The following is a 13,332-nucleotide window of genomic DNA, read 5'->3' on the forward strand; positions in this document are numbered from 1 at the left end:
AGTCATCTTCTCCTCTTTACAATGGGGCAGAGGGGCTGCTATTCATGATGCCCCAAGTCTTCATGCTTAGGAAGAATGAGGACTGTTATTGCCCACCATCAGCATTATTTTGGGACCCTGCTGGGATGGCCTGCTGGGGCTCACCCTTAAACCAAGGAATCACACATTTACCCGATTTGGTCTGAGGTACTTGAGGCCTTGGTGTGGTTTTAGGTCTGGGACGTGGACGACGTGTTTGTTTTGTTGTTTCGGGAGCTGAAGGAAGAAAGTTTGGATTACTCTAATGCAGGTGGCTTTAAACAAGACTCTAAGTTTTCCAAAACATGTTAGATTTCCTTAAGCTTTAAGGCATATTTTTTAAGACTGAATAATAAATTAAGTCAAGTCAAAGAGAAAAGAGTCTTATACATCTTTGAATTCAAAAAAAGGTAAGGACTATTGACAAACTCTGAGTTGTAGAGCTACAGGTGAACATTAAGAAATTTAAATATGGCAAAGAATTCATGAGGCCATAAGAACGTTATGGTTTAGTCAGTCTAGATAGGGTATAGACACTATCAACTCTGAAACTCAGCTTTAAATATGAGCACTGTTAAGACAAAACTATATGACAAAGTCAAATAAAATTATATGGTAGACAGATATTCTGAACTAGATCTGTGCATAGCTCTTTAAAAAATAGTAGGTAACTTCTTTTAGAGTCTTGAATACTGTTAGGAAGAAGAAAAATAAAGTAGAACAACAGCAGAGGATGACAAGACAGTCTTATGAAACTGAAGAAATGTAATTATGATGGTAATGGAATGGGGCTTGATAATGAGCCGGAAAAATTGTTGAGGAACACAGAATATCATTACCTAGTGTTGTTTCTGGAGCCTCGGTTCTAAGAGTAACGGGTTCAATGACTGTAGTAAGAACTGGCCAAAAGAATAAAATAAACCAAAGAGATTTTAGAAATTCATTTGAAGATTAATTTTACAAGTTAAGTTTTAAACCTCAGAACTGAGGGGAAAACAGACACTGGTTCTTTGCAAATTTGGCCAAGCTAAGTCTCATAAGAGAGACCTACCTAGCACTCTGCTAGGTTTCACTATGTGGTCAACAAGAAGGTCTCCTAGATGTTTGATAATCTGGCTCTTGCTAGTACGGAAGATTGTACTGGAAAGCTTTTTACACATTTACACATTACATACTTTTCTAATTTTACTGGGAAAGTGTTTGTCAGTTTACATGCCCTTTTGCTGAAGTTGAGGTAAATGCCTACTATTTAAATAATTATGGTTGCAACAGAGATGTCATATGTTTGAAAGCACAGATAGGAATGTATAACTATTAGACTATGCTCATCAGTATCTTAAAATGGTCCTTGACTCAATAAAAGTTAAGAAACACTTTTAAACTACATTGGAGAAGGAGAAGGAGTCAGTTTACCCTATCATGGATATCTATCATTTAAACTTTCAAGACTTGGCACATTTTAAAATGGATGATTCACTAAAATAGGGACACATCATTCCTTGAAATAACAGATCCATCAATACATTACACAGATTCTCTAACAATAAAAAGTAATATGAGTGAAGAAACATGATGTTTCCGCAATTGGTAAGGGGATATGATGTGTAAATAAGGAAAAGATGAACACTCATGTTTGAAACACAACTTAAAGTAATCAATACTGTTTAAATACATGCAGATAGTCACATGACGCAAAGTTGAACAGCTATATGGCAATTTGTTGTCCTAAAATTAGTTCATGCAGAGTTCTCTTAAATTCAATAGATAACTAGACAAAGCGCCTAGAATAATCTCATGTAATGGAACAACAGAGTGATAGAGTGGTCTTAAGATGCAGGAAAACCTGTGACTACAATGGCGATGGGTGAATATGACATTAGGAAAATAGCAGGAAAAGCACTATTTGAAGGATATACATTCTCATTACCCATGATTTCTGGAGCTTCAGTTCTAAGAGCAACAGGTTCAAGATCTGTAGCAGGAACTAATCAAAAGCAATGAAATAAACAAAGGGTAATTTAGGCACTTGTGAAAAGTCAACAGTTTAAATCTTACCAGTATAATATCGCTTCAATGGATGTAGGGCAATTTGTAAAATTTTCTGAAATTAAATACCTGTTTTTGAAGATTCGATCATATTATAGCTGGGTAAACATTCTCTTATGAGATAGTCATTCATAGCCTACATAATCTGGTAAGCATCTCAATGAAGTCAATATGATATTCTCCTAGGAGTCTGAGTACTTATTCTAACTATTGTAGAAGACTGCCCTGGGAAACCTGTTGAGGCAGTTTACAAAATATGTGCTTATCTAACTGTACTGGCAATAGTTGGCTTTTCTGTGTAAGCACTAAGAAAAAAGCATGTCTAAACATGGATACAATAAATAGCTTATAGATTTGAAAGGAGACAGAGCAAAGAATAATCAAAGTGTACCATGCTCATCTTGCTGAGAATGTATGTTTGGAAATAGGCTGAGACCTCAGTTAAAGTTCAGGCACTCAAAAAATCAGGATAAAGGATATGCACTCAGTGTGTGGTACCCCAGAGAGCAGCTCTGTGACCTAGTCACAAAAATGCAGTACCTATAAGAATAGGAGAGACTGCTGATGTTTCTTGGATCAGATACTAACTTCCAAGTCATACATTCAAAGACTTCCTTTAACTTCTCTATGGGCCCTTCCAAGTGTAGCATCAACACCACCTGGAAGCAGCATCTCCTTTGTTCTAGAAGCCTGTGTTCTCTGATTGATTGCTGCACATGTCCTTTCTACCTTGTTCCTCCCCACCCTTCTTGCTATGCAAATCTTACAGTTATTTTAAGAACCAACTTATTTTCAACTCCCTATTCCTGGACACCACAAACGTTTCTCTCTTTAAGCTCAGAGATGTTTGTAGCACTCAAAAAATCAAGCTTGCATTTGCACAAACACACTGCCTTTGTTCATTCTCTATTTCACCCTGGGGCTGGTTTAACCTTGCCTATCCTGCAGATTGAGAAGTAAAAACAAGCATATTCTCCTTCTGGAATAGCCTCACAGCTGTTTATGTGACTCTGGGAAGATAGAACACACTTTTAAAAAGTTTGTTTCTTAAAATAAAGGTGCTGGGTTCTATTTAAGACATTTCACTGATAAGAGAAAAATGGAACGAAATAAGAAAAAGTAAATAAAATGCACAAAGAGAAGATCCTTATGCAGAAAGCTCAAAGAATTCAGCTGAAACACCAGCCTCCCCCAGCCATATTCTCCTTTGCTGACTGAAGGGTGGGAGCAGCAGCGGGGTCATGCCGTGTGCCTTTACCCATGCAGGGCTCACGTGGGATAGTATGCTGACCACTGGCATCGATCCTGGACCTTCAAGAACATCCAGGACCTTTTCCCTTTAGCCAGGAACCCACATTTACCCGGTTTTGTTTGAGGCGCCGCAGGACGTGGTGTAGTTTTTGTTTTGGGACGTGGGCGACGGGTCCGTTTTGATGTTTTAGGAGCTGAAGAAAGAAAACTTTCAGTTACTACAGAGTCTGTAGTTCAGAAGCTGTTAGTAGCATGGCACACCGCCCTAGATTTTCTAAAACCTATTAGATTTTCTTGTATTTTAGGAAATTTATCCTGTTAACTTTTTAATTTGAAACTTCTACTGTACTATAAAAATTTATATTCCTTTATATTTGAAATCTCATCAGGAGAAAGAACCATATAAAATTAAATTGCTAATTCGAGAAGAGAAGAATAGTTCACAAAGACTTTTTTATTGAATAAAAGGTTAAGAATCACAGTTAAAATACAATGATGGTGGTGGTCAGATGCAAACTCTTTGACAGTTTACTAAAGTAAAACCACATAATTAACTAAAATGCCAATCAAAGAACAACTATCACATAGATAGCAGAAGTAAAACTTTAGATCCACAAAGAAACCCTACACCATAATAAAGTAAAGATAATTGTTTTTTTTAAACTTGGCTTTAACAAAACATCGGTTAAAAAACACACAGAATGACAAACAATTTCAGATGGCTACATGCCCAATAGATGACTTGAGTTAGGTTCAAGGATGGCTCTCTTAAAAACAAGGGGTAACTTGTTTTAAGAGTCGAGTGTTCAAGATGTTGAGAATGAAGAATATAATGGAATGATGACAGAGGGTGATGATGCAGCCTTACGAAGCAAGAGAACCTGTGGCGACAAAAGTGACGGAATGGGTTTGACAATGAACAGGAAAAGCACTTGCTGAAGATCACACGTGTTATTACCTTGTGTTGTCACCGGAGCCTCAGTTCTGAGAATAACAGGTTCAAGGTCTGCAGTAGGGACTGACCAAAAACATTATATTTATTATTTTATGTATAAGTAAAGTAAACCAAATGAATGTTTTAAATAAAAGCCAGAGCATTTATTTCCAAATGAACTTACCAGTATAATATAGTTTCTAGGATTATATAGCAATTTCTAAAAACTGCTGAACCAAGAAAAAGTAGACAGTTGATCTAAAATTTGGCCATCCTGATGTCAAGCATTTATTTCTTCTTCATTCTTTGATTATCTGATTCTAATTAATAAAGCCAAAATGGGCTCTGTGCATATTGCTGAGAACTCATCTTTGGAAAGAGACTGAAGATGCAGTTGGAAGAGCAGGATGAAATTAATCTAGTAGGGCATCTCTACGCTAAGCCAAAAACCTCCATGTGGAAAGTGGAGTTTACTAATGTCTGTTGGGTAAATCCTAACTGCTCCGTCAGGCACCAAAAACTCTCTACTGTCAGTCCACGGATCCATCCAAATGGATCCATCCAAATTGACTACCACTTTGAAATAAAACATCCTCTATACCAGTACTCCCATCAGGCAGTCTTCTTTGCTTGATCTGTACTTATGTCCATTCTTTCTGATTTTATTCATCCCCACCCTTCTACTCATCCATGTTCTATGGTGATTTCAAGGCCCCAATTGCTTCCGAACCTATCCTTACCTGCTCCAAATATTTAAACATCTAGAACATCCCAAGAATCATAGTAGTACCCAAGAATCATTCTATTTTTACAGATGTTGCCTAATGCCATCTTCTATCTTATTTATACAAGGGAAACTTTTGTTTTCAATGGTCTTGCAAGTTTGAGGACTAAAACATGTCCCCCACATCTGATGCATCCCCCACCCTGCCACAAAGGCAAATATTATTTGGGTGATACTGAAGGCATTTAACAAATGTTTGTTGACTTGAACTGAATATGACTAAATTTTCTAACGCAGTTTTATTTTCAGAAGATAAATGCAAATTATTAAAATGTATAGTCACAGAGAAGATTTCACAGAAGAAGCACAAGGCACTCAGTTGTCCCCATAGATCTTCCCCAACTGTTTCTCTGACTATCTCTACCACAGGAACCACTGCTGACCATGCCTCCTTGTGTCATCACTCTTCTAGGGGTATATTGGTGATTACTCCCAGCCAATGGGATTACTCTTGAGACCCTGTTGGGTAGGCTGCTGGGACTCTTTAAACCAGGAACACATGTTTACCTGGTTTGTACACAGGTGCTTCAGGACTTGGTGTGGTTTTAGGTCTGGGTCGTGGACGATCTGTTCGTGTTGACGTTTGGGAAGCTGAAGGAAGAAATTCTTGGGTTACTACATAACTACATTATCTATGGTTCTGGAAACTGTGGCAGGGAGAAAACATGACTCTAGATTCTCTATAGCATCTTAGATATTTGCCTTTTTAGTTTGAGATTTTTGCCACATATATTCCTTATGTATCTTCTTGTATTAATGAAGAGTCTTTGAAGACAACAATCACTTGTTAATTCAAGGGACAAAGACTAGTAATTATAATTAGAAGTCTCATAGGGCAACTAGAGTGGGCACCAAAAAGATTAAGAGCTATTGTAAATGTTAATGGAAAATGAAGGGCAATAAGGTTCATACTAAATCTGGGATTTATAATGCAAACTTTCAATCTCGGGAATATTTTCTGTATAATTATTCAAATAAGAACACATTATTACCTAAATGGAAACTAGATGACGAACATCATGCAAATAGAAAAAAAAGTGGAAAGTGTAGATGTGGCCCAGTGATGGTTGTTAATGGCTGTATGTGCCTCGATAAGAGTTTGAGACCTGTGATATATTTGAAACATAGCTTTACCACAAATACTGCTTAAACAAAACACAGAATGAAATGACAATTTCACATGGCTTACATGACAAATAAATGTCCTTAATTAGGTTCATGCACAGCTGTCCTTTAAAAACAATAGGTAATTTGTTCTAAGACTCTTCATAATTTTAAGAGGAATATAATTGAATAGCACCAAAGAATGACATTGAGGTCACAAGAAGCAAGATGAAAGTTTGAGTTTGATAATAAGCAGAAGAAGGCTTGCTGCAAAGCACAAAGTATCATTATCCAATGTTGTTCCTGGGGCCTTGGGTTCAAGGATGGTAGCAGGAACTGACCAAAAATAATACAGTAAATGAAAGAAGTTTAAAAATGTAGGAGAAATTGAACATTCACTTCCAAACAAATCTTACCAGCATATCAATTCCTCAACAGAAACAAAGAAAAAAGTTAACTTCTTAAACTGAGGGAAAGAATAGATGCTTTTTCTTTGGTGATTTGGCCAAACAATAGTGATGGGATAGTTGTTCTTAGCCTAAGTCTTTGAACTGTTCTCAGTATATCAAAGAAGTCAATGTGAATTCTTCTAGGTGTTTAATGGATTCTAACTGATAGAGAAAATTGTACTGGAAAATATTTTTATGCATGTGACTAATGGAAGATTTAAAAAGGAATTATCTTGGAAAAAAATATATATGGTTTTCTTCCACAGAAGCTGAAACTGAGCTTCTCTGTTTAACATGGATGCAATAGACAGTTCGTAAGTATGAAACAGTTAAAAAATTAATAATTAAAGTGCACTATGTTGATCTTGCTAAGACTTCATCTATGGAAAGAGTCTGAGACCTCTGCCCAAACTAAAGTACATAAAGCAAGCCAAATAAATATAGTCACTCATTTGGTAACATCCAGTTGTATGTTTGTCTAATTTAGCCCCCAAAACCAGAAATCAAAGATTGTTCATGCCTCTTAATCAAATCTAAGTTCCTGAATCAGGTCCTCAAAATTCTCCTTCAGCTGATACAATATACTCTTCCAGATGCAGCATCATCAATAACCATATCTTGACCATCTAGAAGCAGGACATTCTCTGTTCCAGGAAGATTGCCCTTCTGGGTGACAACACCCCACCCCCCAACATACACACATGTCCAGTCCTCCTTTTACCTTGCTTCATTCTTCCCTCCACTCATCCAAATCCTGTATTTGATCCAAGACCAACTCCTTCCTAACTATATTCGAGTCCACCTTGTTATTTTCCTTTGCTAGGTAGTCAATGTTTGCAGCATTCAGGAAACAAGCTTGTGCTTGCACAAACATACTGTCTTATGTTTACTTTCTGCCATTTCATGAAGAGGCATATTTTGTCCTCAATTCTACTGTTTTAGAAGTGAAATAAGTCTCCTACAGATGATGTATCACTCACTGTTGGCCAATGTGGGTCTGGGAATATGGAAAGGACTTATAATTTGTTTACTTGACTGAATATCTTGCCTTTATATATGAAGTTTCATCTTTAATATTGGAATGGAATTTAATAGTAAGAACTATACTAAAGGCATAGCTTCAAAGAAGACCCTCATATAGAAAGAACAACGTGTTCTGGTACCATTCAGTTCTCACCCAGTCATAGTATCCTTGACAATTGGTCAGAGGAGATGCTACTGATGATGCCCCATGACTTTACACTAAGAAAGTTTAAGGGCTGTTACTGTCTACCACCAGCTCTGCTCTGGGACCCCAGTGGGATGGGCTGCTAGGGCTCACTCTTAAGCTAAGAAATTGTGCATTTACCAGGTTTGGTCTGAGGTGCTTGAGGGCTTGGTGTGGTTTTAGGTCTAGGACGTGGACGACGGGTTCGTTGTGATGTTTTGGTAGCTAAAGAAAGAAAAGCTTTGTGTTAATCTAGGTCTTATGGCTCTGAAAATTGAGTAGAGGTTTTCTAAAATTTTATAGGTTGCTAAAGTTACAGAAAATTGTCTTTTAATTTGGAATTTTCACTCCTTTTATGCTAAAGTTTCTTCTTTATATCATTGAAGGTACTTGGGGGGCAAATTAATGTATATTGTTGAGGCATTGAGATCAACACTTGTTATCAGACACTCAGAACTTCTTGAATTGGAAAAATAATTAAAAAGAGGTATTCTGATGAAAATGGTCTAAAATTGAATGTGATGATGATTGTATAACTAGGTGATGATTCTCTGAGACACTGATTGTATACTCTGGATAGATTATATGGTATGTAAACATATCTGAATAAAATTTACAGTTTAAAAAAAAGGAGCACTCAACTCTGGTTGAAGGGAGGGGATGTTAGGTCACTTGAAGGAAGAGGCTTATAATCTAGAATTTCAGTTTTTGGTAGATTCCTTTTTGTCAAGTTATAAACACATCATTGCTTAAAACACCAAAAATGAAACAAGAGTATCATGCAAATAGTCTTTAAATATCTAGAAAGTTAAATGTGCAAAGGAATACTAGAGTAGTTGTTATTGCTGAGAAAACTATAAGGGACAGACCTCAATTTGTTTCAAACTCAGTTTTAGTAAGAACACTGTTAAATGAAACACAGGCAATTTCAAATGCACCCCATGGCAGATAACTATTTTGAACTAAGCTCATGCCTGGCTCTCATAAAAACAACAGGAAACTTGTTTTTAAGAGGCTTCAGTACTCTTAAGATGAAGGAAGTGATTGATGAAATGGCAACAGAGAATGTCATGAAGAAGAAACCACAGCTATATTGATGGAGGCTGAATGGACTGCACAATGAACAGCACAAGCATTTGACAAATAGCACAGGGTCATTACCTAATGGTGTCCCAGAGGTTTCAGTTCTAAAAGTAACAGGTTCAAGGTCTGTAACAGGAACTAAAGTAGTAAAATAAACAAAAGAGTTTTTTAAAAATTTATGAAGAGCTACAACATTCACTTCATAATGAATCTTTCCAGCATTACATTGCCTTTAGAATAAATGTTTCCAACACCTGATCAAAGGGAAATTAATCGTTTTGCCCAGACATGGCCAAATTGTAGTCAGTACTCCTTTAGCTCATAAGGCAGGGATCATCTTTGGCCTCTGCTTAGCATCACGAGAGGCAAACAGTTCCTCTCATCGTGCTCAATTATCTGATTGTACTATGGAAAGACTAAATATTTTTAGGCATTTACTTAAACACATTTCTGACCATTCTCAAAAAACATGTGAAGAAGAAACTTGGACTTTTGTAGTTGCTGAATAAAGAAAACATCTCCTATGTTTATCAAATTACGGTAACCAAACAGTCAGTAGTATCCAAGCAGATATAGCACAAATAATAAAAAAAAGACAATGATGATCTTTCTGAGAACTAAATTTTGGAAAGAGCTTGTGAATTCTATCTAAACAATGCTGTTCAAGAGGGCTGGGTAAGGGGCTGGCTACTCAATCAATGGCACCCAGTAAAGCACCAGTTCTCTCTCAGTAGAGGAAAAGCATTATCCAGAACAGAAAGAAGAGAGTTCTGACGCTTGTGAGACCCCTGAATAAGGCAATCAACTGTCAACTTTTCAGTGTCATCCAAATGCAGAATTATCAACAATAATGTTTTCACTGCCATCTAGAAGCAGCAGAATCTCTGTCCCCCTCACTCCAGTTAACTCTACATATCCTATTTTCTTTGTTTTGTTCACTCTCACCTGTTGACTCATCAAACTTTGGTGTTACTTCAGGTCCCAATCTCCTTCCCTGTTCTATATAGTGCAATTTAATTTTTTAAACTGTTTAATGAGTTTAACACAATGCTTATCCACCCAAGAAACATCTTGAGTTTGCAAAAACACCCCACCTTATCCTCATTCTCTAAGGCATTTCGTGCAAGAAAAGTGTTTGTGCTCAACTAGCCTGCAGATTGAGAGGTAAAACCTGTCTCTCACTACCAAGAGTTAGAGGGAAGATTCTATATGTCTAACTAAAATTAAGACATGGCTCTTTTAAAAACTAGAGACAACTTGTTTTACACATCTTCAACTCTCGTAAGACGAAGAACTTAACTAATGACAACGTAGAGTTGAATAGGTTTGACAATGAGCAGAGAAAGCACTTGCTGAAGGTCAGAAAATGACATTACCTAATGCTGTCCTTGGAGCCTCTGTTATAGGAGTAACTGGTTCAAGGATTGTAGATGGAACTGACAAAAAATAAGAAAATCAGTGGAATGTTAACAGTGTATAAAAACTCAGAACATTCACTTCAAAGGGAAACTTACTAGGCTAATGATGCTTCTAGAGCACAAAGCAAACACTATGAAACTTCTGAGATGAGAGAATGTGGTACTTCGCACCTGGATGCCAATTTATCTTTTGGCATGGATTGCCCTTGACTTTGCACTCAGGTAACTGTCTCCATGAAGTGCACTGCCTCTTTGATGATCTGATTCTAAGTACTATACAGGAGTAGACCATATCCATCTTGCTGAAAACCCATTTTTGGAAACAGACTGTGAGAGACTATCTCTAGTAATTTTAAGGCTCAAGTCTTTACTTCCTATTACAGTCCACCCTGAATGGTTTTCAGAATCAGGGGTCAGCAAACCATGGCCCATGGGTTGCATGTGGCCCATAGACTGTTTTTGTACAGTCCACAAGCTAAGAAACCCATTTATAAAGAGTTGTTAGAAAGAAAGAAAATACAAAGAAAAATATGCAACAGAGACGTATGGCCCACACCGTCTAAACTATTTACTATCTGTCCCTTTACAGAAAATGTTTGTCGACCCCTGCTCTAGATCCTTATGACTTACAACTTCTATAACTACCAAGAATTAATCTCCCATTTGCACAAATGCACATGTTCATTCACTAGCTATTGCATTCTATTCTACATGTTCAACATTTAAAATATGAATAGAATTGAATGAGGAGTAAATTAAATGGACAGAGAGCAGATTCTAATTCACAAAGTATGAGGAATTCAGCGGCCACCCAGGGCTCCCTAACCATGTTCTCATGGCTAGTCTGGGGTGAAAGCAGCTGCTGACCATGACTTGTACCTTCTTTTTCTCTGGGAACCCACTGGCATGGGCTGGCTAGGATTCCTTAATCATGATTGACACATTTACCTAGTTTTGCCTGAGGTGTGTCAGGACTCGGTGTGGTTTTAGGTTTGGGGCGTGGACGACGAGTTCGTTGAGGTATTTTGGGAGCTGAAGGAAGAAAATTTCAGGTTAATAGAGCATTTGTGGTTTCAGAAGCTGTGGATAGGATTAACTTTTATAATTTCTTGAGTTTCAGGAATTTTTTGAGTTTGAAATATTTCCCCTTATTTTGCTAATGTGTCTTTTCATATCATTTACATTTCTCTAAAGGACAAAAATCATACAGAAACCTAAATTAATATATCAAGTAGATTTCAAGGAGATTCTCACAGGGACTCCTGAATGAAAAAAGTTCCAAACCCTTGCTGGGTTACAGTGATGGGGGTTAGAGACAGGATGAGAGTCATGCTAATGATGGTATAATAATTTAAAGTTACTAGCCTTGGGCATATTTAAAAATTTAGATTTGCAAAAGAACTTTGTGGCACCATAATAGGTGCTACAATTTACTCAGTCTAGAACAGATAGGCAGCCCCTCCTCTGCCCCCTTCCCCCACCCCTTGATTTTGCTTGAAGGTCAGTAACAAAAAATGCTGATTAAAAAGTTGTGTGGTGTTGCTATGCCATCAATTCAAATTCACTACACTGCAGAAATGCATACTGAACTAATTCATGCTTGACTTCCTTAAAAACAAGTAAGTTATTCTGACACCCTTCATTATTTTAAGAAGTAATTGAATAGCAATAGAGGATGGCACAGAAGTTGTGAAGCAGGAGAAGCTGTGGCTAGGATGGTGATGAAATGGATTTGAAATGAAAAGGAAAAGCGGATGCTGATGGACATAACATGTCATTACCTAGTGTTGTCCCTGGAGCCTTGGTTCTAAGAATATCTGGTTCAAGGATTGTGGCAGGAACTGATCAAAAATAATAAAAAAAAACCAAAGTGATTTTGTGAATACATGAAATGTCAAAAAATTCATCTTACAAGTAAAATAATTGCTTCTAAGGCTGTAAAGATAATTTGTAAATTTCTAAAAAGAAAGTAGATGTATATTTTTCTTTGCTTATTCTTCCAATCAGAAGATAATCACATCCTTTGGACTCTGCTGAGAATTTCACTGAGGTCAACAGTAAGATCTCCTACTTGGTTAATCATCTGATTTGAACTAACATGAACGGCTCTATCCTAGAATATATGTTCAGCCATTTTCTTGGAAAAAGACATGTTGACAACCAGCCAGTGCTATTGTGGAAGCGAAAAATAAACAGCAACCATTAAAAGCAGTAATAATTACAAACGGATGCAATAAATAGCTCATATGTTTAAAATAGCATAGTGTGGCAGACAGACTCTGTGGTGATTCCCAGTAATTCCTAACCCTAACCTTCTTGCCTTGAATGTGGGCAGGATCTGTGACTTGCTTCTAACCAACAGATAAAGGCAAAGGGGATGGATATCACTCCCTTGAGTGGTTACTCTGTGTGTGTGTCTCAGTCAAGCTAAACAGGAGAGAGAGGGGAGAGAGAGAGTAGGAAAAGATGAGAGAGGAAGAAGCAGTGAAGGAAGAGAGAGGGCATTAACAACAGGAAGCAGGAACTATTAGGGTCACCTTAGGGTTTGTCTACCACACACAGAAACAAATAGCCAAAGGGAAGCTGAGACTGAACTCATTAAAAGACTAAGTCCTTAGTGAAAAACAACAGTGCATTAAATTATAAGATGAAGAACAAGTTCTCAGTTTATGGGGTATCATTGGGTTGGACATCTTTAGTTCTAAGAACAGAAAATATAGTCCTGTGCAGAAGCAGGGATCACCAAATCTATGCCCTTGAGTAAACATCCCAGCACCCCACCCCCCTACCTCCCCCACCACCCACCTTTAACTTAGCCTATGGGCCCATTCAACAGGAAAGCATCAGCTATATTTTACCTCCTCTTAAAAGCGAGTTATCCTCTGTCCCAGGAACTGATTTCAACACATTCCCTGTTTGTCAAGACTATGTTCCCCCATCCTCACTCATCCAAATTCTGCAGTGATGTCTTCCTAATTATTCTGGATCTTTTCCTCCTCCAAATATTTACCATTTCCTAGCATGTAGCATTTATACCA

The 13,332-nt window shown here is 37.4% G+C and overlaps 1 protein-coding gene across 28 annotated transcripts in view; it reads right to left on the reverse strand.

Annotated features, from left to right (window-relative positions):
* Window positions 1–13,332, reverse strand: part of LOC119532323 (ABI family member 3 binding protein) — a 277,976-nt gene that overhangs the window by 80,760 nt on the left and 183,884 nt on the right. For 20 of the 28 annotated variants that reach the window (XM_037834649.1, XM_037834668.1, XM_037834759.1 and 17 more), the window contains 11 exons: window positions 12,076–12,135; window positions 11,243–11,326; window positions 10,253–10,312; window positions 8,955–9,014; window positions 7,935–8,018; window positions 5,541–5,624; window positions 4,274–4,333; window positions 3,426–3,509; window positions 1,946–2,002; window positions 858–917; window positions 172–255 (listed from right to left, as the gene is read on the reverse strand). The exons of 1 other annotated variant lie outside the window; for it this stretch is intronic. In XM_037834649.1, coding sequence (XP_037690577.1) covers window positions 172–255; window positions 858–917; window positions 1,946–2,002; window positions 3,426–3,509; window positions 4,274–4,333; window positions 5,541–5,624; window positions 7,935–8,018; window positions 8,955–9,014; window positions 10,253–10,312; window positions 11,243–11,326; window positions 12,076–12,135 — 777 coding nt within the window. The remainder of the gene's footprint in view (window positions 1–171; window positions 256–857; window positions 918–1,945; window positions 2,003–3,425; window positions 3,510–4,273; window positions 4,334–5,540; window positions 5,625–7,934; window positions 8,019–8,954; window positions 9,015–10,252; window positions 10,313–11,242; window positions 11,327–12,075; window positions 12,136–13,332) is intronic. 7 more of the 28 variants (XM_037834678.1, XM_037834687.1, XM_037834732.1 and 4 more) reach the window with 7 other exon arrangements.

This window comes from Choloepus didactylus, chromosome 1 (assembly GCF_015220235.1).
Source record: "Choloepus didactylus isolate mChoDid1 chromosome 1, mChoDid1.pri, whole genome shotgun sequence".
NCBI classification, from domain to species: domain Eukaryota; kingdom Metazoa; phylum Chordata; class Mammalia; order Pilosa; family Megalonychidae; genus Choloepus; species Choloepus didactylus.